This window comes from Peromyscus maniculatus, chromosome 12 (assembly GCF_049852395.1).
Source record: "Peromyscus maniculatus bairdii isolate BWxNUB_F1_BW_parent chromosome 12, HU_Pman_BW_mat_3.1, whole genome shotgun sequence".
NCBI lineage: Eukaryota > Metazoa > Chordata > Mammalia > Rodentia > Cricetidae > Peromyscus > Peromyscus maniculatus.
Window position 1 is genome coordinate 13,788,416 of NC_134863.1, and position 23,235 is coordinate 13,811,650.

General features: G+C 45.8%; 1 protein-coding gene across 2 annotated transcripts in view; it reads right to left on the reverse strand.

Moving 5' to 3' along the window:
- The window catches only part of Etv5 (ETS variant transcription factor 5), a 62,903-nt gene that overhangs the window by 15,952 nt on the left and 23,716 nt on the right, over positions 1-23,235 (reverse strand). For both annotated transcript variants that reach the window (XM_006985050.4, XM_016003617.3), the window contains 4 exons: positions 18,548-18,677; positions 17,358-17,645; positions 7,141-7,400; positions 4,499-4,555 (listed from right to left, as the gene is read on the reverse strand). In XM_006985050.4, coding sequence (XP_006985112.2) covers positions 4,499-4,555; positions 7,141-7,400; positions 17,358-17,645; positions 18,548-18,677 — 735 coding nt within the window. The remainder of the gene's footprint in view (positions 1-4,498; positions 4,556-7,140; positions 7,401-17,357; positions 17,646-18,547; positions 18,678-23,235) is intronic.

Sequence of the window (23,235 nt, forward strand, 5' to 3'; positions counted from 1 at the left end):
TCATTTGGGAACATTTTGTGGTTTCCAGTTGTTGCCACACAAGGCACTCTAAGACACCTGGAAGATGTTTCTGGTTTGAGTGATAAAGCCAGTTGAGTTTGCATCTGCAGTTCCTTCAGTTGTGGCCAGAACCACTCAAATAAAGGCACCGGAAGGAAGAACCTGCTTGACAGGCAGTGGAAATGAAAGGCTCAAAATATCACATGAGGATTCCAGGTGAGTACCCGAGGCAGGACAGCTATCTCAGCAATCAGAGATGCCAATCAGAAATGCTTGTTTCGATAACTGTTTCCTAGGCATCTGTGGTCAAGACTGTAAAGGAAGGATAGAAAAAAATCGGGCCCAGATAATTTAGAGCAGTTGAACACACTGGCTTTTTTTGAAATTTACTTTTTCCAGTGTGTGCGGTCAATTGGGCAAAGGAATAGGGCCGGAGGGCGGAGGTGGCTTCACAAGATGGCTCTGTGTGTAGTAAGCAACCCAAAATCTTACTAAAAATATTTCCCTTAAGAGCATGCTCTTTGCTAAATGTTGTAATTATACAAAATGTTTGCCTCCCTCTCTTCCCTGTTCCTTCCAACATGTGCTTGCTGCAGACATCAACTGCCTCTGTAGAAACATCGAGGAGTCTGGAAGCAGCCCTGCACAGCTGTGTCTGCACAGCCAGCAGTGGTCCAGTAGACAGACAGCCGGCCTGCTCAAGTCTGGACATTCACTGAGATTATCACAGGGTGCACAGCAGGAGAGTAGCACTGGTCTTGCCTAGCCAAGGGGGGAGCCATCTAGCCAAGAAACCACTCTAGCCAACTAGTCACTTGCTTTTGTTTGTTTTTCCAGGCAGGATTTCTCTGTGTAGCCCTGGCTGTCCTGGAACATACTGTGTAGACCAGGCTGGCCTTGAACTCAGAGCTCCGCCTGCCTCTGCCTCCTGAGTACTGGGGTTAAAGGTGTGGGCCACCACCACTCAGCTGCAACTATAGTCACTTGTAAGGAACAACCAATGCTTCCTGAGTATCTAAAATGCTACAGAAAGAGGTTCACAGGCTCAGGTACGTGAGGCTGGAACTTGAGGGTCTCACCACTTAGGGTAAAGCTTCATTCACATCAAAACTTCAATTTCAAAACCCCTTCAGGTGAGCCTAAGGTACAGCTGAGGCTGAGTGTGGTTTTCAAACTTGAAAAGAGAGACTTCTGGGCTCCGTGTTGGGACTTTTGGTTCAGTAGCTGTACTGGGTGGTTTTGTGTGTCAACTTGACGCAAGCTAGTCGTCAGAGGAAGGAGTCTCAGTCGAGGAAATGCCTCCGTAAGATCCCACTGTAAGGCAGTGATTAATGGAAGAGGGACCAACCCATGGTGGGTGGTGCCATTACTGGGCTGGTGGTCCTGGGTTCTGTAAGAAAGCAGGCTGAGCAAGCCATAGGAAGCAAGCTAGTAAGCAGCCCTCCTCCATGGCCTCTGCATCAGCTCTTGCCTCCAGGATCTTGCCCTGTTGGAATTCCTGTCTTGAATTCCTCCAGTGATGAAGAGTGATGTAAAAGTGTAAGCCAAATGAACCCTTTCCTCCCCAACTTGCTTTTTGGTCGTGGTGTTTTGCTGCAGCAATAGACACCTTAATTAAGACATCAGCTCTTGAGAATTTGTCGAACCAAGTTTCAAGAGAAGTTGGTGCCATCGGTTTGGGGGAGTCAGAGAGCTCTAATATATGTGGACAGATGTGTTTAACAGAAAATGAAACATACTTCCAGGGACCTACTCTACAGAAAAGTTCTTCCCTATCCCAGTGTTTGGAAACGAGGTCCTGACCTACCAAACTGCCTAGACGAGTAACTTCTAGCCCACTGCACACCTTCAAGGCCTCTCAGACCCCACAGGGCTCCTTCCCATCACATGGACTGACTGATCTGCCATGGTCATCCATTCACGCAGGAGCTGGGCATTCTGCAAATGCTCCCCGCGGCTCTGACAGCTCAATCACCCTCCTCCCACACTGTGCCCCACCTCTCCTCTGGATTCCCATCCAATTACTTCTTCAAACAAGTCCTTAAGACTTAAAAGTTGTCAACTGCACGCTGAAAACAGATAACAAAATGCTGTCCTTCAAGAAACCTGGCAGTAGGCACCCCCAAAATGTCCTATCCCTTCAACCCAGAAGGCTCAGGAATTTAGCTTCAAGAAGTAATCAAGGAAACATGGAAAGATCTAATTAAATGAATGACCATTTACAATTATTTTGTGAGGTATCTGTGAATATTTAAAATTTAGCAAGAAGATCCTAGCCAAATGTGTCCCCACACATTAAGTACTATGCAGCCATTACGGAAGAAGCTATTGAGAAATGGGGGATCTGGGTGATCACACTGGACAGACATGTGGAGAGATGAAGGCTGGTTTCTGGGCCCTTGGGGGCTTGTCTCAGAATTTTGGGTCTACCTTCCAATAGCAAATCCTCTGACCTCTTGGAGCCTCAATGGCTAATAACATCTATCTTACAGGAGGGCAGGATGATTAAACACCTTGAACATGAGTCAAGAGCTTAGGACAGGGTTTGGAGCATAGTAAACATGCAGTGAATTAATGACTCCTGCTGAAAGACTGGACGAAAGGAATCCTGGTATGATCTGTACAAATTCTGTACAGATGTATGCACAGACAAGCAAGTTCGCGACTCCCTTTGGACAGTGAAATCTGATTTTTATATTGGTGTCTGTCTATAATCTCTAAGCTGTGTGTAATCCGTATTTATTGCTTACAGAAAGACGAAGCTAGGAAGGTTTGCACTGTGAACAAAAAGTAGCACAAAAGCAAAGAAAGGTTCTCTAGGATTCCAGCTCCATTCTGACCATTTCCTTGAGACTACACGCTAGAGAACATCTTTGAATCTTTTTAAGAAATCTATTCATTACGTTAGAGGGCATACAGTGAGCTGCATTGAAGGTCAGAGGACAATCTGTAGGAGTCACTTCTTCCACCACGTGGATCCTGATGATCAAACTCATGTCGGAAGGATTGGCAGCATCTCTAACCTCTGAGCCATATCACTAACCCTTACTCTGTTTTAGCCAAGGATGGCCTTGAACTTCTGATCCTCCCGGGTGCTGAGATTATAGGCATGTGTGCCTCCGTGCCTGGTTATGTGCGGTGCTGAGAGCCTCACAGAGTTCCTTGATTGGGCAGGCAGGCACTCTACCAGCCAGGCATGTTGGTTGATTTAAATTACTATTAGTCCAGTTAGGGTAATGTCATGAAACATAAGGCCACAGGCCCAACTCTGCCCATCGCTCTTGCTCCTAATTCTAAGTATCTCAGCCATCTGATCAATTAGTCGATTCTAAAGGGACTGTGTGTGTGCATAAGAACCCAAATAGACAGCACACAGCACTCTTATTTTGTGTTTATGGTTGTATGAAACCGTGTGAGTACACATGGAGGTCAGAGGTCAGTATCAGGTATTTTCTTCTGTCTTCACCTTATTTTTTGAGACAAGGTCTCACACTCAAGTCAGAGTTCACCAACTGGCTAGACTGGCCACCTAGCAAGTCCCCAGATCTTTCTGTTTCCTCCCAGTGCTGGGTTCAGGCAGGTACTGCCATGCCTAGCTTTTTCCATGGGTCCTAGGAATCTCAAGTCAGAGGCTCATTCTTGGGCAGCAAGTACTTTATACACGGAGTCTTCCCTCTATCTCTAAACCTTTATGTACATTCATTCAATAAACATCAAGATATTATTAGTTCATGCTTGTGGGCAAATCATTTTTTTTTCTCATAGCCGTCCTTAGTTTATCCAACTGGAAAACATCTCTGCTGCGTCCTGTAGTGTTTTGCATGCAGTAAACCTCTGCATAGTCTTAGCAACCTTCCTATCTCCACCCCTTCCTTCTATCAGATGCCAGCTCTCTTCCTCTCCAGCTCTCTCAAGGCCAGTGAAGAAACTCCTGCGATTTCCCTCTCGTATTAAACTCAGCAATCGCCCATTACATAATCCTTACAACAATGCGCTACCCACCCAAACTAGGTGAAAACCAGAAACTCGTCCTAAAATTCTTTCCCAAGATGCCCCTGGACCCATGTAAAACTTCCTGACCTAAGCCCTGAGGGCCCAGTTTAGGCTGACACAGCTGGAAACATAGACACCAAGTTCCCCTTTTCTTCAGTGTCCTAGGGACTCAGCAAAGTTAGGGCCATTGCCATTTATAAACGATGACCGCCTCAGTGCTTAGCCGGCTGCTGGCTCAAAGCCTATGTGCAAAGGAACCGATGATTACTATTACTTAGCTCTTGTCCTCATGAGCTACGGAAGGCCGAACCACTGACCTCAAAGCTCAGTTTAGAAACAGGGTAATTTTAAGTTAAGCATATGCATTACCAAAAAACTCTTTAGAAAAAGAGGAAGAAGAGGAAGAGGAAATCCTCCAACTTCCACGTGTGCTGTGGTGAATACAAGCCCCTGCCCCCAAACAAACTAATTTTCAAAGGGCAAAAGTGAGCTCCTGGCCCCTTACCTTCATGGTTGCTGGAGAAATACCCTCCTCTCATGTAGGACTGGCAGTTAGGCACTTCTGAAAGGGAAGCAGAGATGCACGCATTCTTAGAGATGCACGCATTCTTACAGATGCACACATTCTTAGATGCACGCATTCTTACAGATGCACACATTCTTACAGATACACGCCTTCTTACAGATGCACACATTCCTAACCATTCCTGCAGAACAGCAGGGGAGATGCTGGGCAGTGACGCCCCTAAACCTCGCCCTCCAAGGTCATGGTGCTGCTTTGGTTTTTGACAACTTGACACCAGAGGTACTTGGGAAGGGGGACCCGCCACAGAGCAACTACCTCTATCAGATTGGCCTGTGGGACATTTTATTGATGAATGATTAATACGGGAGGGCCTGGCCCACTATGGGAAGTGTGTGTCTGAGGCAGATTGTGGAGGAAGTGTGTAAGAAAGCAAGTTAAACAAGCCATGGGGGGGGGGGGGGGAGAATCACGCCGGTAAGCAGCGCTCCTCTGCAGTCTCTGCTGCAGTTCTTGCCTTGGCACCCTCAATGATGATGACTGCAATCCCTCAGCCAAATACCCGACCCTCAACCCCAACCCTGCGCCTGCACCACCAAGGTGCTTTTGATGAGTGTTTTATTACAGCCACTAAGAATCAACCTACGGCAAAAGGCCGTCTTTGGGGCCTTGTTCTGTGGATGGGTACCACGCTAATAAACAATATGGTAAACACTAGACCCCACCACCTGCAAGCAAGACCCTTCTTATCCACAGTCACAGGAGAAAGAAGAGTCCTGCTTCTTCGTCTCGATCTCACTCATTTTAGAAAGCAGTTAACAATGCGTCTGGCGGGACAGCTAGCGGTAACACGAGAAACTGGCTTTCAAAAGGGCTTTGGGGTGGACCGGGAGGTGGGGAGACGATCGCTTTAGATCTTTCCCAGTCTGCTCCTTTGGCCACTGATGGTCACATCCAATTCTGTTGCCAGAGATGAGGGTATTTAAGGCCGAAGGGATTAGGGGTACTAAAGCTCCAAAGCCAGGATGAGAACTGGCAGGGTGGGTACTGCAGTCTGGCAGGCATGTTTTCTCCATGTTGGATCTGTTCTGCTGGAACTGAACCACACTCTAGCCATCTCCTCCTCAGGTCCCAGGAGGAGAGAGTGAACTGGGTGTACCCCGGGGTCCGGCTTCTGGTGGGAGCATTTCTGGAGTGCCTTTCTGCAAGGGAATGGATGACCAAAGGTGGCTGAGATAGATTACAATGTCAATGCTGGGGGGCTGGAGAGACGGCCCAGTGGTTAAGAGCACACACTGTTCTTCCAGAGGACCCGAGTTTCAATTCCCAACACCCGCATCAGGCTCACAACCCCCTGTAACTCCAGCTCCAGGAGGATCTCACTCTTCTGGTCTTTGGAGGCACTCACATACACTGATACATACGTATAACTAAACTAAAAATCATATTATTAACTATAAAATAATTCTATATAATAAATAAATTATACATATATGTATATAAAAGTCAATGCTAACCCTAAAAGTAAAAAATGTTACCATTATGACTTCTCCTGAGAAAAATATTTCCAAGTCTTCAAAAATATTCCAGTGAAAATTGGTATGGGTCATCAGCAGTTCCTCTTCTATCACAATGTGGTAAATTTCTCCCTTGGCCTACCTTTTCAGATTCCCCAAACTGGTTTCTATCCAAATGGCCCAATCTATGGTGTTGTCTCAAAACCCAAGAGCAGATTCTACACCCCACCCCACCCACAAGAGCCATTCAGCTTCAGACTGCTCCATCCTTCCAAGGGGGCTTAAGAAAGTCCACAGAGAAAGGAAGAACACCTACCACCCAGCCACTCCTGGGTCACTGTGGTCCTAACTGTAAGGAAAGACAGGGAGCGTTCAGTGACGACAGGAAACGCGTCCTTACACCTCCAGCCTGCCAGGTTCCAGGCCTGCTTTCCTCTGGCGTCTCAAAGGGCCTGACCCACAAGACACAGAGGGAAGAGGTCTAACAGTCTCAACTGCTTCATGGCTGAAGCTGCCAGGCAAACAGCAGGGTCCCTCACAGGTTCCACCTCTGCCTGTGTTAGCTAAGAGCCTCTGCAGGGCATAAGCACCAGCCCACTGTAGGCAGTGAGAGAGGAGGATCTGAACCAGGACTCTGCACATCTGTGGCTATCAGGCACTTCTCAGAACGACTATTTCAGTCACAGAACTGTGTCTGGGAGGCGAACTCTTTTCCTTATTATATTGGGTCCTGCTGTACTGAAAACAAAGACACAAAACTAAAATACCCAAATTGTGTTCCTTGTATCCAGTGCACTTAAGGGTGGGGCACCACCCAAGTGTGGGTCCAGCCATCTTCAGCCTTGACTCAGAGGTGTATTTTATACATTTTTGGATACCATTAACTAATTTATTAAGTTCTTTGAGGGCACTTTTTTGTTTGTTTGTTTTTGGCAGTGCTGGGCATGGAATCCAGGACATTCTGTTCTACATACTGAGCTACATCCCCAACCCCTGAAGGCAATTCTTATACAATGATTCCCCAAATGATTGCGGGCAGCACACTCAACACTGATCAGGCAGATGAACGTGAGAATACAGACGTCCATACTATGGGTTTATGCTAACCTGAGTCCGCGCAGTAATCCCGGGGCTCCTGCTTGATTCCCATTGGTGACTGGAACCCATGTGCTGGGGGACCAGGCATCCCAGGGACCCCATGTTCATAGAGTGGGTCATGGTACTCCTGCTTGAATCCCTGAAGGGGTGGGGGAGCTGCGGGGACAATAGGTTCTGACATCTGTCGGTGGTAGCCGGGGCGGTTATCTCCAGCAACTCCTGACTGAGGAGGGAAGGGGTGGCAGGGTTCGGACAGCTGCCGCTGAAATCTGGAAGAAGGAGAAAGTTGTATTATTTAATACAAAATGAGTACTTACTATGTATGATTCAGCATGGGGGATTAGCCACAACATCTGGTTTAAAAAGATAAATTAATTTCTAAAACTATGACAAAAAAATGTTGTTTGTTATTAATGTGTGTGTGTATGTGTGTACGCATGCGTGGGTGGGTACATGTGCCATGGACACACGTGAAGGTCAGAGGATCACTCTGTGGAGTCATTTCTCTCCTGCGACCTTTACATAGGTTCCGAAGATTGAAGTCAGGTCATGTCAGGCTTATACAGCAAGTACCTTTAATAATGGCTGAGCCATTTCACTGGCCCATGAATTAATTTTGAAAAGAACCAATGACTTACTTGGTATGGATGCATACCATAAAACTACCATAATTACAATATAAGAAATGAAAAGCTGATTGGTAGATCAAAGAAACTGAATAAAAAATACTTTTTATTACCTGTTAAATTGCAAACATATGCTTTTATTACCTGTTAAATTAAGCATTTCACATTCGTAAGGAAGTTTAGGTTTCATTTTATACTACATTCTAAAGTAAATTTCGTATAGACAAAAGATTTCGTACTATGAAGTAAATGCGTGGCTTCAGATCCTCCTGCCTAGCCTTCCCAGTCTTTTGATATGCACCAGGTGAGTATCACCATAGCTTTTAAAAAGTACCTGAAGGTCAGCATTTCAGCAGGGTGGTTTGAATGAGAACGGCCCCCACAGGCTCATAGATTTGAATGCTTAGTCTCCAGGGAGGGGCACTCCCTGAAGGCTTTAGAGGATTAGGAGGTGTGGCCTTGTTGGAAAAAGGCTCTGAAACTTCCAGAAGAAAAAAAAGTAGGGAGTACACTTTAAGATACAGCCTTAGATAAGAACTTCCTAAATAAAATTAAAACCATCCATCAAACGGGACTGGATGAAACAAGTTTCTGTACTGCAGGAAGCTGTTAATGACTGAAGAGGCCACCTAAATGGGGGTGGGGGGCGGGGGGGAGTGGGGGGGGCTTTGCTAGGTTACATCTGACAGAGGATTAGTATCTAGAATATACAAAGAACTAAAAACTAAACTAAAAGTAAACACCAAGAAAACAAATGATCCCGTTAAAACATGGGCTGGAAGAAGAAACACATGGGCTAAGAAGGTTTTTTTTTTTAGATGCTGGCCACCCTCAGCCATCAGGGGAATGCAAACCACAGTAAACTAAACTACTTTGCGATTCCATCTCAACTCCAGTCAGAATCGCGAAGAGTTAGAAAACAAAAGACATGGTTCTTGTTAATAGATTTAACCAAACAACTGGGCTTAGATTTTAATCAATCTGTGTCAACAGGTGGCTAACAGATTTCTACATCAGGACTTAAACCCTTCACCTTAGAGATCTGGGTACAGATAACACCGTGAGATCAGCGCACATCACGAACTGCTCCTGGGGCAGTTTTTTACCATCCCCCGCAAGAAGCACCCTAAAAGCCACCACATTATAACATCATCTCTGAGCAACGTTACAACACATGCACATCCTCTTGTCCCAGACACAAAGGCACTCTCATTTGCCAGACCCATTCTCAACACACCCCAGCACTGTGGAGTTCGGTAAGGGAAAGTGCACGATTTCACCAGCAGACACCTGAGCTTTAAGGAAACCTTCCAGGGGTCTCCAAACAAGCACACGTTTGCAACTCAGGCTTCGGCTTGACATTTCAAACACAGGCATCAGCCAGGGGCTCAAAACCTGAGTGGGAGCCTTTCGGAAAGGCACGAGGATGTTGTAGAGGCTTTTCTCTTATTAGCTACCCAAACCCCATGGGTTACTTGGAAGAAACAGCAGCAGGGACAGCCGCTCTGCTACCATGTTAGCACCTTCAAAGGTGACCCCCCACAAGTCAGTTCCTTTGATGGCTCCAAGATGGCCCGTACCACTCAGTTCTGTAACCGGAGCCTCGGCAGCTGGCGGGACCCATGGCCCCGCTTCCGCTTGGTTCTCATCTCCTCGCCTTCCAGAATGTAACTCTAGAGTCGGCCTGGGATGGCCTCCTCAGGAAAAGATGCTTCCATGAGCCCTAGCCAGCAACTATTCCCTCCCCACCCCCAAGCCGAGTCCTAGGATCCATGAAGCCAAGGCCTGGGTAGATCTCCAAGATCAGGTCAGAGGTTTTCACCAGCATTGCTCAGCATTGCATGTTTCGAGAATGGGGGTGGGGGTGGGGGTGGGGGTGCGTGGTGGAAAAGGATTCCTGGGGAGGTCACGAGACCAACATACCCCCCCCAAAAAGGAATGGTTCAGAGCCAGCCGCTGTAATTGCTATTTGCAGAGATTAATAAAGTAATTCAGTTCTCATCCTCAAAATATATCCTGTGAACTTTACTCACTGGCCTCCATCTGAAACTCATCCCCCTCTCAGAGGCGATCTTTCTGAAGCATCTAAGAACGTGTTGTTCACATAAAACAGCCACAACCAAGATGCTGTTGGGATCGGCCTCAAAGGAGCGGCAGCCGGATTGGACCAGTCTCTCTTCCTCCCACCCCACCCGTGACCCCAATGCGGCTCACGGGTGACGAACTCACATTCAGTGAGCAAAGGGAGGCTGACTACTGAGCAAGGCTTCTGAGTGCCAGTTTATTTAAAGGACAAATTATTTATTTATTTGTCAGATTTATATAGCGCCTTTCCTCTCGAGAGCACGCCCACACCACCAACATTTGGTTTACGTTATGAAAACTGTTAGATTCTTTTTCTGCATTTCCTTTTTGGTCTCAGCTGCCGACACACAGAGTAAACATAATGGTAACAGAAATAAAAGGGAAAAAGTGCCGATTCAACGCAGGGCATTCAGTGTCTCGGCGTGGCCAGTGAAACAATGGTAGTTCAGAGGTCATCTCCGCGATGATAGGTAAGATTGAACAGGAACCACACCACACACTTCCATCTCACTGTTACCAGCTGAGAGACCATGATGGAAAACAGAGAAACAGCAGAGGCAACTGTGAGCCTGGCTGTGAGGTCAGAACAAGCTGAGCTGAAAGCCAGTCTCTACCACCGGCTCCCCGCGTGACTTTAGGCAAAGTTATGCAACAGCTCTGAGCCTTCATTTTCACACCGGCAGAATAAGGATGACCAGGACACCCGCCCCAGAGGTCTGTTTAAAGATTACATAAGATAATGCATGTAACCGGACGGAGCACGCTAAGTTCTCGATACACAAGACCTTCCGTCTCCCGGCTAGAATCACAAGCTACACAAATACAAAGACCTCATGGGGTCAGGTGAGAGCCATACACGCCTATCCAAGAAAGGCCCATGAGTTGTCCACGATATCCAGTCCCCTTTTGAGTCAAAATGTTGGGTTTTAATCTTGAGTGACTCACTCATGCCTACCTGGGAAGAAAAGTGAAGCAGACTCGGCATGCTGCAAGGGCATCAGCCGGGACAGTCTCCACACCCAAGCATAACTCCGATGGCCAGACACATTGTAAAAACTGTAAAAACACAGCAACTGAAGTCTCTACATCTGTGGTAGCCACATTTTAGGAAAGAATCCTTTTGTAAAAAGTATGTTTACAGAAATGTTATATTTTTAAAATTTATTTATTACTATGTGGGTGTGTACGATGGGGTGGGGTCATGGGAGCAGAGGTCAGAGGATAAATTTCAGGATCTCCTCCCCCTTTCACATGGGTTCCGAGGATCCAAGCTCAGGTTGTCAGGCCGTGTGGCACAGATCTGCCTGTTGTGACATCTCACTGGCGCAAAAGTGATGTTTTAAAAGTACAATGCAGAGCCAGTGAGATGCCTCAGCGGTAAAGACATCTCCCAAGCCTGACCATCTGAGTGTGCGCCCCAGGACCGACACGGTGGAAGGAGGTCTGACTCTGTCGGCTTTGGGGCTCCATAACTACTTCCCATCCCCACAAAATAAATTTGAAAAGTGTGTGTGTGGGGGGGGGGGTAAGTAAAAAAAAAAAAAAAGCCAGGCATGGAGATACAGCCTGTAGAATCGCAGGACGTGGGAAGCACTGCCGGACTCACCCCCAAGTAGCAGAATTGGGGTTCAACTCCAGGCGCCTCAGTCTATATAACTCCAGGGCTACAGGTGTACAGTTTTTGTTCTTTTGTTTGTTTGTTTTTGTTTTTTTTGAGACAGGGTTTCTCTGTGTAGCTTTTGCGCCTTTTCTGGGACTCACTTGGTAGCCCAGGCTGGCCTCGAACTCACAGAGATCCGCCTGGCTCTGCCTCCCGAGTGCTGGGATTAAAGGCGTTCACCACCACCGCCCGGCCCAGTTTTTGTTCTTTAAAGATATATTTTAGTATTTTTTGTCTCTGTGTGTGTCTGTGCCCTTGAAGGCCGTAAGAGGGCATCAGATCTCCCAGAGCAGGAGTTGCAGGCAATTATAAGCTGACATTGAACGCCGGGACCTGGGCTCTTAGCTGCCTCTCCTGCCTCACCTAAGGTGTTCCTACAACCGCTTTCAACACTGTATTAGCGACATCTAAATACAAACCACACTTGGACGTACTCCAAAAAAATCCATTTTTAGAAACTAAGAAAAAAAAATTATAAAAACGTTTAAGACTAAAAGCTATGATAGCAAACACTTCAAATGACAAAAACACCACAAACATAACTTAGGCAATGTATCTAAAGAAGGGCTTGTGTAAAAAATTAGGACTAAGGTAGCCAGCCGTCTACTTGGGGGCACATTTACAGAAAACAGAACCAGACAGTCCAGAAACTGAGTGAAACTAAGTAAGATAGATAACACTTGTGAGGATAGATGCTTTTCCTGAGGTCGGCAAGACTTCAAAAATCCCCCAAAAAAGATAATGACAGATAAGCCCCCCCCCTTTTGAGCTGAGGATTGAACCCAGGGCCTTGTGCTTGCTAGGCAAGCGCTCTACCACTGAGCTAAATCCCCAACCCTGATAAGCCCATTTTTAAAAGATATTATGGACCACTCTGTGCCAATTAATTTTAAAACACATAAATGGGCAAATTATCTTAAAATTTTTCATTAGATTAGACTAAAAAAAATGTAAAGCAAAACTCTAAAAAGTAAAAAAAAATTTTTAAGTATTTCTCACAAGAATGTCAAGAGTAAGTTTACCAGTAAATTCTTCAAACAACTTCAAATACTAATTCATATTTTACATGAAATATTCCAAATATAAAGACATCCTCTATTCATTTGATAAGCACAACTTCAATGCTCATCCTAATGAAGTCCCCATTAAGAATGAAAACCATCTTATTCTCAATCACAAATTAAGATGCCCAGGTCCTAAGCTCGCCTGAGAAGCCAAGTTCAGCAACTGCAGGCAGCTGTCTACAGAGCCAGGAGGGGGCTCAGGCGTTAGGAGCTGGAAACAACCTGACATGGTGAGTCGATGATCCCTGGATCCCACAGCGGAAGGGGGCAACTGGCCCTTGCAAGTTGGCATCTGACCTCCATAGACATGCTGCGTCACACAAGCACAGAAATACAAACATTAAAAAAGTAAAAAAAAGAAGTAAGAGAAACTGGGTTTGTCACAGAGTGCAAGGATGGTTTCATAAAATCAGTGTAATGTACATTTTTAAAGGAGAAAAATAATTGGATCATTTTACCAGGGACAGAAGCATTGACAAACTTCAACACTGACAGACATTAACTTTTCATGAGGGGGTCGAAGGAAATTTCCTTTACCTTGACAAAAGGTAACAACAACAACAACAACAACAAAATACAACCAACAGTGAAATGCTGGAAACTCGCTGTAAGAGTCAGCACACCCTCGACTTCAAGTCAGGAGAAAGTTAGTTACTCAGTTTGTCAAAGAAGGGCTCATTAAGAATCCAAGAAACACAACACAACAATGCATGGCGGTGGCGGGTGGCGGACACCTTTGGTCCCAGCACTCCAGAGGTAGAGGTAGGCAGTGAGTTCCAGGACAGCCAGGGCTCCACAGAGAAACCCTGTCCCCAAAACAAAACAAAACAGAATCCAAGAAACTTGGTTTGAGTCACCAAAGTGAACCCATGTTGCCACACATAACGTGCCATTAGGCGGACATGTGGCGAGGGCACGCACGGTCTACACCCCAGGCTGTTACGCATGTGACTCAGTCAACCCCCTTCCTGTAACCACACAAGATCTGAATGGCAGTCTGTCAGGGATGGACTCCAAGAGGAAGTGAATCCTCTAATTTATCAAGCACCATAGTTTTCTATGAAATGAAAATTTGAGAAAACAGCTCAGCCCAGGCTTTGGGCTTGGATTACCCAGCTCACACAGCAGGACACTGCCCTCAGCAGGCTGGCACCTTCCTCTTTCAAAAGGTACTGACCCACATGGCTGTGCAGAACCAACATGGCTGACCGACCTCCTGGTGCCTAGGTACTACAGATGGTCACTGAACACCGTAATATGGATGCTCTTTCACACTACTCAAAAGCAGTTTTGGTTTTTTTTCCTACTATAGGAATATTTTCTAAAGTTTTGTCTTGAGTTTCCTTTTTCTTGATGTCAAGTACGGGAGATAGCATGGCACCTCAAAATTCTTAGGTGTAGCATTTTTTTTCCCCCAGTGAAATCTCTTCAGTTAAATTGTGAGGCTTTCTTCAAGTTGAGATACAATGAGATATGATACAAGGAAAGACAAAAACCACATGCAGCCACACTGTGGGTAGAATACAGCTTCTACATCTCAGCACTTACAACCATCAAGATTGGTCTGGCTGGAAGAAAAACACACTTCTTCAAGGAGCACAAATGGAGATGTGCTGGTGCTCGCCAAATACACGATGATCCCCTCCCACGCCAAGTGAGAGGAACCACCAATGTGAGACACAGCTTTCACATACAGCATTTGTCTTCTAAAAATAAACTGAATTGTGAAGAACTCTAGAGGCAGGTTATACCAAACATTCAGAATATACTTTGACTATATTATATTTTAGTTGTTTAAAGCATGACCATGGCAAATGACCAACGCTATCAACAACCATACTGGAGACAATTAAGGTGCCGTTTAGGGAAAAGGACAGACTCATCACCTGGACAGATCAGGCATATCAGGAACAAAACAAAGACATCTTGTCCTATGGACTTAGACTAGATAAAGCAGGAACTCCAAAGACTGCCATTTAAGAGAGGAACAAGGTTCAAGGACAAAATGGTCTCATCGAGGTCACTCAGTTTGCAGTGGATTCTTGCAACTCAAAGAGGATCCTAAGCAAAGCAAATGGCATGTCATACTTTGCTTTCTCACTGTAAAATTAAAACAGCAGCAGCAACAACAAAATTCTACTTTGGTCACAGAGCTGTGCTCCCTTTAGTATACAAAAAAACAAAAACAAAAACAAAAACCAAACAAACAAACAAAAAAACTAAAGAAACCCTACACTTAAAGGCATGCTGGGCTGAGGTGAGGTAGAGGAGAGAGCATTCTTCATGCTGTATCAAACTGTTAGGGTAACATATGAGAGTCATGCCGAAGATCCATGAACTAAGTCTTGGGTGGAGCAAGGAATCTGTGTGTGTGCCTGCCTGCACGCACATGTACACACACAATATGGGTGACACAGAAGGTCAACTTCGGCGTGTCCCTCGGGTTCTGTTCACCTTTCCCCGCCCCTAGGCAGTGGATCTGACTGAACCTGGACCTCACCTAGCAGGCTACACTGGCTGGCTAGCGAGGGATCTGCTTGTCCTTGCATCCAGCAGGAGGATGACAAGCGAGGACCACCATTCCTTGCGGGCTTTTTTTCACATGGGAGTCTGAGAATCCAACTCTGTGCTTTCATGGCAAGAATCTGCATTTTATCTCCACCTCTTCCCTCCTGGAGCCTCCCAGACACCCTCAGCCCGAGGACCGCAGCGCGCTGGGGGGAGGGGGGGGGCGGCGGGCGCACTCCAGCACTGTTCTCGCTCTGTCCCTTTAAAAGCCTACACACCACTTCACCTTTCACCCCAGTGTCCTCCAGTCTCTGTCACCTCAACAAGGGCTACTTGTTTTAGAGCCACCATCAACTACAGGCAAAGGGTGAAAAGCAGGAAGTTGAAGACAGATAGGCCACTTCACAAAAGACTCATCGTGGAAAAGAAATACCTATGTGCTTTCCCTCTGGACCTGAGGGCAGACAGTCAGAGATCCCAGGGATCTAAATCCTCTTTCTCGAGGGTGGGCAGCCAGGAGACTCGTCTATTCTACAACTGACACTCGGGCTTCTCAGTCAGCCTTTGTGAGAAGACCACAGGGAACCAGGCGAGCTACTTCTCCCTCAGCTCTGTGATCAATGCACAGACGCAGCTTTCACATTGCTCAGGGGAAGAAACGAGGGCTGAACGTGCTAGCCAAACAATTTTACAAGGCAATTTCCCTTTGCCTACATTTGCGAGGCATTTCAAACCCGGAAAGATTCACTACACCCCTTGACCCATTAATAACTCCTGCAGGAAACCAGTGAGACGCTGTTTAAAAACACAATGCCCAAACCAGTAAAATAAAAATGGCAAAAGCCCACCTACTTTTGACCCAAAAACCCGTTTTCCATAAAAACCCTAATTCTCTTGAAAAAGAACGAGGTTGTGAATATGAGGACTGCCAGATGAAAAAGAACGAGGTTATGAAATGACGACAGCCGAAGCCTGGTGGCGGCTGCTCTCTCTCTCTCAGATGGGCTCTCTGTGGCAACAGAAGTTCATGAACCAGTGTGTCTGCCCCATCACACATCTCACCCCACCCCCAAATTGGTGATCACCCCTGGAGGCCTATAGAGCACAAATGCGTATTCGGGACTCTTGGCCTGACTGTCAACCAGCTGTATCATACAGATCAGAGTAAGTGGGGACGGAACCATAACTCGGTCAAGTATCCTCCAAACAGACACTGGGGTGAACCAGGCTCGGAAAAGACCCCATCTGCATCCTCCCTTCTCTGCGCCCAGGCCCCCACAGGGCGATAGATATGAAGAATAGTGGCCTCCATCTTGCAGTCCTTGGTAACACCATTGATCAATCATTATCATGTTATCTCATGATTCAACATAGATGAAAAACATCTGACATACAGTAAGTCTACAACCAGCCAAATTTCTGGACTCCCACAGAGCAGCAGTTCTCAACCTGTGGATCATGACCCCTTTGGGGGTGGTCAAACGACCCTTTCACAGGGGTTATCAGATATTTACATTACAATTCATAACAATCGCACAATTACAGTATGAGGTAACAATAAAAACAATCTTATGGTTGGGGGTCACCACAACACAAGGAACTGTATTAAAGGGTCACAGCATTGGGAAGCTTTGAGAACCACTGCCAGACAATGAACTTAGATAGCCAGGTTCCCTTTCTACCTTTATTGTTGATGAATGAAGGACTCTAAGACAATTTCCCCTGATGCTTTAACTGTTAGAAATATAAAACTACCCAGAGGGAAACCAAGAAATTTGTACCTCAAAAGCAGACATTATCACTAACATCCTTAGTTCATTTTATTGCAGAAATATGCTAAAATCTGATGAATAAAATAATGCCTCCTGTAACTAAGAATTTTCCCAGGATGCAAACAGAATGATAATAATTTAATTAAGAGGAGCATAATCTGAAGTTCAGTTCTCACAGGCAGTTATCTCCTGAGGAGCCCAGAAACTTGTGGGCAGAGAGGTCAACTGACCGTGCATCCTGGACAAGTCACCCGTCTTCATGGCTAGAAGTGGGTGGACAAGCTTCCCAAGGATGCTGCAATCCTATAAACCATTCTGAGTACCCCAGGGAACAGGGTGGTACATAACCAGCCCATACCCACAGTGTATCTATCAGTAGCCTTGCTTCACTGATGCCTCAGTGGAGTGGTAACTTTATAGGCAGCTCACCAACACGACTAACTGCTTCTCTCCTGATGAGGAAAAGAACCCATGAGAGAAGGAATCAAGGAAAGTCCAGAGCAGTACCCACCTCTGTTCTGATGGATACTGGCTTTCAGGAATCATCTTTGGCATTTGCAGGGGCTGATGTGGTGGCCGGGGGACCGCAAATGTTTGTTGCTGTGATCCGGGTTCTGGAAGTGAGTGAGGGGTGGGGGCCGGACCCACCCCTTGAACTGGGCCGGCTCCAGGGCCAAGAGCTGAGGTGGGCAGAGTTGCCTGAGGTGGGGGAAATAGGGAATTCTGATGGGTGGGGGACAAAGGTGTGGTCGGAGGGGTTAATGGCTTGAACCCAGAGGGAGGCTTCCTAGCATAGGCACTGTGAAAAGAAAGAGACAAGGATCCATTAAGCTGCAGCGAGGCATTTGCATGGTAACCAGGTCCAGCAGAACAGCAGTGTGCAGCCCATTGTTGCCAGGAAATGACATCATTAACATAGTTAAATTGCTCCAGCCCCGGGGGAATATTTGTACCTCTGAAATGTGACAGATACTCTGCGTCAAAGGACTTGTTTAACACTTCTAGTGATTTTTCTCAAAGATAATTTTAGCTTCTGCTTCCGGTTTCCTTTTTTCCCTCCTTCTAAAAGAATTCTCTGTGTGTGCGCGTGTGCAGGGTGGATGGGTGAGGCTGGGAAATTATGGGCCTTCTCTGGTCCCCTCTTCGAAATATTCCAGGGCTCCCAGAAATTGGTCAAAAAGCTTTGTGGAAGGTAACAGCACCTGAATTAAGCAAGCCTCTGCTGGTCCCAGGCAGATCTGTGTTTACCTTCTGAGTGCAAAGAATGATTAAAATTAAAGCCTCATTCCTGGGGCCTGGATATTCTTAAGTAAAGGGCACAAGTGTGGGGGCTTTTTTGTTTATTCTGATCTGAAGATTATTTCCTTGGTGCTCAAAGTTCACATTAACATATGATAGACAGGAGAAGCGTATATTACCTGTCTCACAGATCAAATGGCCCAGTATTCCAGGCTCTTTCCCTAGCTGGTCTTGGTTCCCTATGGAGCCACAACATTTTAATGAAAGTTCTGCCTTTCATGCAGAGCATATAATGGTCCCGGTGGAACCCACTGCACCTAGATCACACTGCAAAGGCAGGCAGGCTCTGCCCCAGGGCATGCTAGATAATACCTGGAACTCACTCCCAGAGCCTTTCTGAGCTCCACCCCACCCCACCCCCCAGCCAGCCCCGCCCTGAGTTCCCCCACCCCCAACACTTACCAGTAATTGTAGAGGCACTTTTCTCCATAGTTAGCACCAAGAGCCTGCTCATGGCTACAGGATGACAACTCAGAGGAGGGGCTATGCAGCTCCCGCTTGATCTTGGTGGGAGGCGGGGCGTGAAGCACCACTGAAATCAGAAGAGGAACAGGGGAGAAAGACAAGACAGCGGTCAATACCTCAGGCTTCTTCCTGCAAACCGAGGTCGGCGCTGATTGTTCTTGGACCTCAAGGTCAAGGAAAACTGCCACACCTACAGGCAACCTTTTGTCAAAAACACAATTCAAGTTCCTCAGTAGGGTAGGGTGGTGCACAGGTGCAGTCTTGACACTTGGGGGGGAGTTGGTGGCTAGCCTGGGATACGTAGCCTGGGATACATAGTGAGACTTCTCCCAAGAAGAAAAGTCAGCCTGACATCTTAATGAGTAACAACCCCCAGTCCTATCTCTTTAGTCATGGGTCTTGTTTCCCAGTTTCTGAAGTCTTGGAAAATACTAGAGGTGATGAGGAAGAAAATACAGGTGGCAACAGAGGACCAAGGGTGGACCCCAAGAATTCTATCCCCAAAAGGAGAAGACAGACAAACTGTGGTGGTAGCCATTACATGTTAGCTTCTCAAAGGCTGCACCAATACATTTCTTCCTTTCTTTCTCTGAGATGGGATTTCTCTGTGTAGCCCTGGCTGTTCTAGAACTCACTCCGTAGACCAGGCTGGCCTCGAACCCAGAGATCCGCCTGCCTCTGCCTCTCGACTGCTGGGATTAAAGGCGTGCACCACCACCACCACCACCACCACCACCACCACCACCACCTGGCAGCAATACATTTCTTACTCAGAATCATCTTTTCAAATTAAATATGATTTTTTTTGAAGTCTTTTTCAAGTAACTCTAAATATTAGTTCTGAATAAGACACATTCAGGTTTAGGGGAATTACAAAACACTTTAAGGAATAAAACAACTTAAGGAATAAAACAACTGAGCAGCCCTGGGGGAAAGACTTAACAACCTGAGGTCTGTGGAGGACTTTGTGCGCACCATATCTGCTCCCAGCTGTTCCCAGCAACCAATCAAGGGCTGGTTTACATTAGCAGTGCTTCAGGACATGGGCCCCAGTGATAGTCTGGACTTGTTCTGGCCCCTCTGAAATTCCCACTGCAGCCTGTTTCCCAATGTAATGGCCATGAAGGGCTGTGTCTGGACCATGAGAGTTCCACGTAGAAGGAGGAATGAGGGAAGGATGTTCTCCAAGGGCTGAATTAGCAACCACAGGAGCTCTCCTTCCAGTGTGCCTAGCTTCCAAGTCTGGTCTCTTCCCATGTTTTGCATGAAGGCTTCACCAAATACTTCTCAATTTCCAAAACCATAACCAAAATAAACTTCATAGACTACATATATGCATATACATATAGGTATGCAATATATTTATGTATTCTTAATAAATTACCCAGTCTGGGTTATTCTGTTACAGCGACAGAAGATGGCCCAAGACAATGTCAACAGCTTCTCCTGAATTCACGAAGTACATGTGGCTAGGGCTGTGTTTGTAAGACTACTAGAGATTCCACATAGGATTCTGAGAGGGCAAAGAAGTTAAGACTTTTCAAAATGAAGGTGCTTTGTGTACAGTGGCTCCACACTCCTGAGCACAGAACACTAAGTCAGCCCTTCCTGTCTTACCTAGATGCTAAATTGTCCCTTTTCCCCAAAGGACAAACCCTAACAAAGATACTGTACCACAAGGGCTGTCCCTTCCAGAGAGGATTTAACATGGCTAGCTACCTGGGTGCAGGATGAGGTCACATTTCTCCGAGGACTACTTAACCAAGGCTCATGAAGAACTAACCACAGTCAGTGTTCTGGTGACCCACCAAAACCTTCCTTGACTCAATGTTTGCTTCTAAAATACTTCTAGGAGTCTGGCTAAGTTCCAGTGATTATACTAGACAGAATTAGCTACGTAATTATCCTTTTCTATCTACTAAGACTGAGACAACCAGTTTCTCTTATAACGTTAAATCCAACAACCTGAATCCGACCTCTAGAACCTATGATGGGCAGAGAGAACTGACCTCTGAAAGCTGCCCTCAGACCTCCACAAAAATGCTGTTGTGTATGGAGAGGCACACACATGCATTCACACCCACACATGTATGCACCCCCATCCACCCCTATCCACGTGTGTACATTCCCCCCCAACACCCCACACACAATATATTAAGAAAAGAAAAAGGCTGTCTTGCCAACAACAGACTGGAGAAGACCGATTTTCATAATTCCTTTCTTACATAACACCAACTGTGTTTTCCTGAATCCATGAAATAAGTTGAGAACTAACGGATTATATTTAGAAGTCTAATATTAGAGTCTCTGTCATGGGTTTTTGATGGTGACATCATGGCAGCCGAGAGTCAATTGTCATCAAATGTTTTCAGATCTCAAGTCACAAAAAGTAGCTAAGCTTCTCTGTGTTTGTGTTTTGTTAATAAATGAGAAACTCTGGTAGCCATCAGGATGGCCACTTGGCCACTGCCTTTTTTTTTTTTTCTTTTTTTTCTTTTTAAATTACTTTCCTGCTGTCAAAGCTTTGGTTAAAGAAAAAATCAGAATAGTATCAACACTCCAATTTGAGGAAAAATTATGTGCAGCCTTAAAAGTCTAACTTTTCTTTGTCTAAAAAATTGTCATTTATCATCAGTTTTATCTAAATTTAGAAAATAAGTGATTATGGCAATGTTAAATTTTCTCATTTCAAGTTTTAGAAATATCTTCATTTTTACAATATTATTATTAAAATTACCAGTTTTCCTGACAAGGCAAACTGTAGAATGCAAACCAAAGCCTCCCAGAGAGAATTTCATTATGATTTCAGGAAAGGCGTAATCCATTTCAAGAGGGAATCTAGACCGTTTGCTGTACCACCTGTCAGTGTCTTCTACCGCCAGGCTCACATGTGATGGACACAGGGAGCGATCATGACATTGGGATGAAGAGCCAGGCTAGCCAGGCATGGTGGTCTACTCCTACAACCCCAGTACGTGGGAGGCGGGAGGACCAGATGTTTGTAGCCAGACTGGGTATGTGGTAAAACCTCTCAAAAAAATAACCCTAAACCATCCCCTCATTACAATAAATTATAAACTGATTATATTACCAACCAGCTTTTAATGCCGAAGGCGGGGTCCACATTTACTCTTTAATTCTAGGTACGATTCAGCCGTAAAGACCCCACCCCGACCCTGTATCAATCGTCTTCAGAGAAAAGGCTGGACAGAGACACAATGTCGAGCTTCACAAATCTATGTTGACGGCAGAGCTGGTGAGGCCTGAGAGCAATGAGAGGAACGTTCAATTCCCCACAGTTCTGCCGGGCGAGGGCTGCGGGTACGAGTCTACTCTTGGCAAGTGCCAGTCAGGGAAGAGTGCACTTAAGTCAGGAGCTCCCAACAGGAGGAGCTCTGTGATTCGGGTTTCCCCATCCATGTGAATAATGTGAAACCATCTTTTTTTATACACTGTAAAAAAATGTCACTCAGATTATGGGTTTAATAAAAAGCTAAATGGTCAATAGCTAGGCAGGATTTTCGGGGCAGAAAGAATGCTGGGAAGAAGAAGGGAGGAGTCAAGAGGAGGTGCCATGAGACGCAGAGCGAGCAGGATGAACGCTAAGGAGATGAGGTAATACAGCCATGCGGCAGAAAGTAAATGAATAGAAATGGGTTAATTTCAGAGCTAGTTAGAAACAAGCTTAAGCTATTGGACGAACTATCTTAATTAATAGTTAAGTCTCTGTGTGGTTATTTGGGAGCTGGCTGGAGGGACAGAAACTTCCACCTACAGAATAATGAAGTACTAGCTGCTTCTTTGAAAGTGAAGAACATGGCACTCAGATGGAGCCATGATGCTGCATAATTTTACCTGGTGCTTTAAAAACTAGAGTGCTCGCCTTCCCACGGTGGACCTACCAAATGATGCCAGACAACTCTAGTTAGAAAGAATGGAGCTGGACTAGACTGGAGAAGGGTCATGAACGCCTAAGAAGTCTGAGATGTTCCAAGTGTTGGCTATTTGAGCTGATAAACATCTATAAATAGAAATCTTTGTGCTCAAAGGGAGATGGACCCACAAAGTCAACTGCCTCGACAATAAAATGGTCCGCCCTCACTCTCGGGAAGATCTCATCCCTGCTTTCCCTTCTCAGATCCTTTGTGAGACCATGTTCTCCAAGTACTGACAGTGTGAGAGTAATACAGCAAGATCTTCTCCTCATGGCACACATACATTAGAGATTTCTAGTTGTTTTCTCAGAGAAGCAGTTGAGAGATTGCCTGGGGCCTTGGTCTACTTCATTCAATCCCCTACACATAAGAACCCTGAGGTCCATTCAGTCCCCTACACATAAGAACCCTGAGGTCCATTCAGTCCCCTATACATAAGAATCCTGAGGCCCAAAGGGCTTGAAGGAATTGTCCGAGACTCGAGTTGCTGTGAAAAGGAGACAGTTCCATGCTATCACTCTAGCAGCTTTCTACAGCACGGTCAGAAACAGGAGATCCCAATCACCGACTTTATCCATTAGCAAGAAATAGAGGTCATAAATGTGTCCCCTCCCCCAAACAATGAAAGTACCACATTATACCTGGCTGAAAGTGTTTCTGTGTGTATGTGTGAGGGGATGTGTGTGCTGT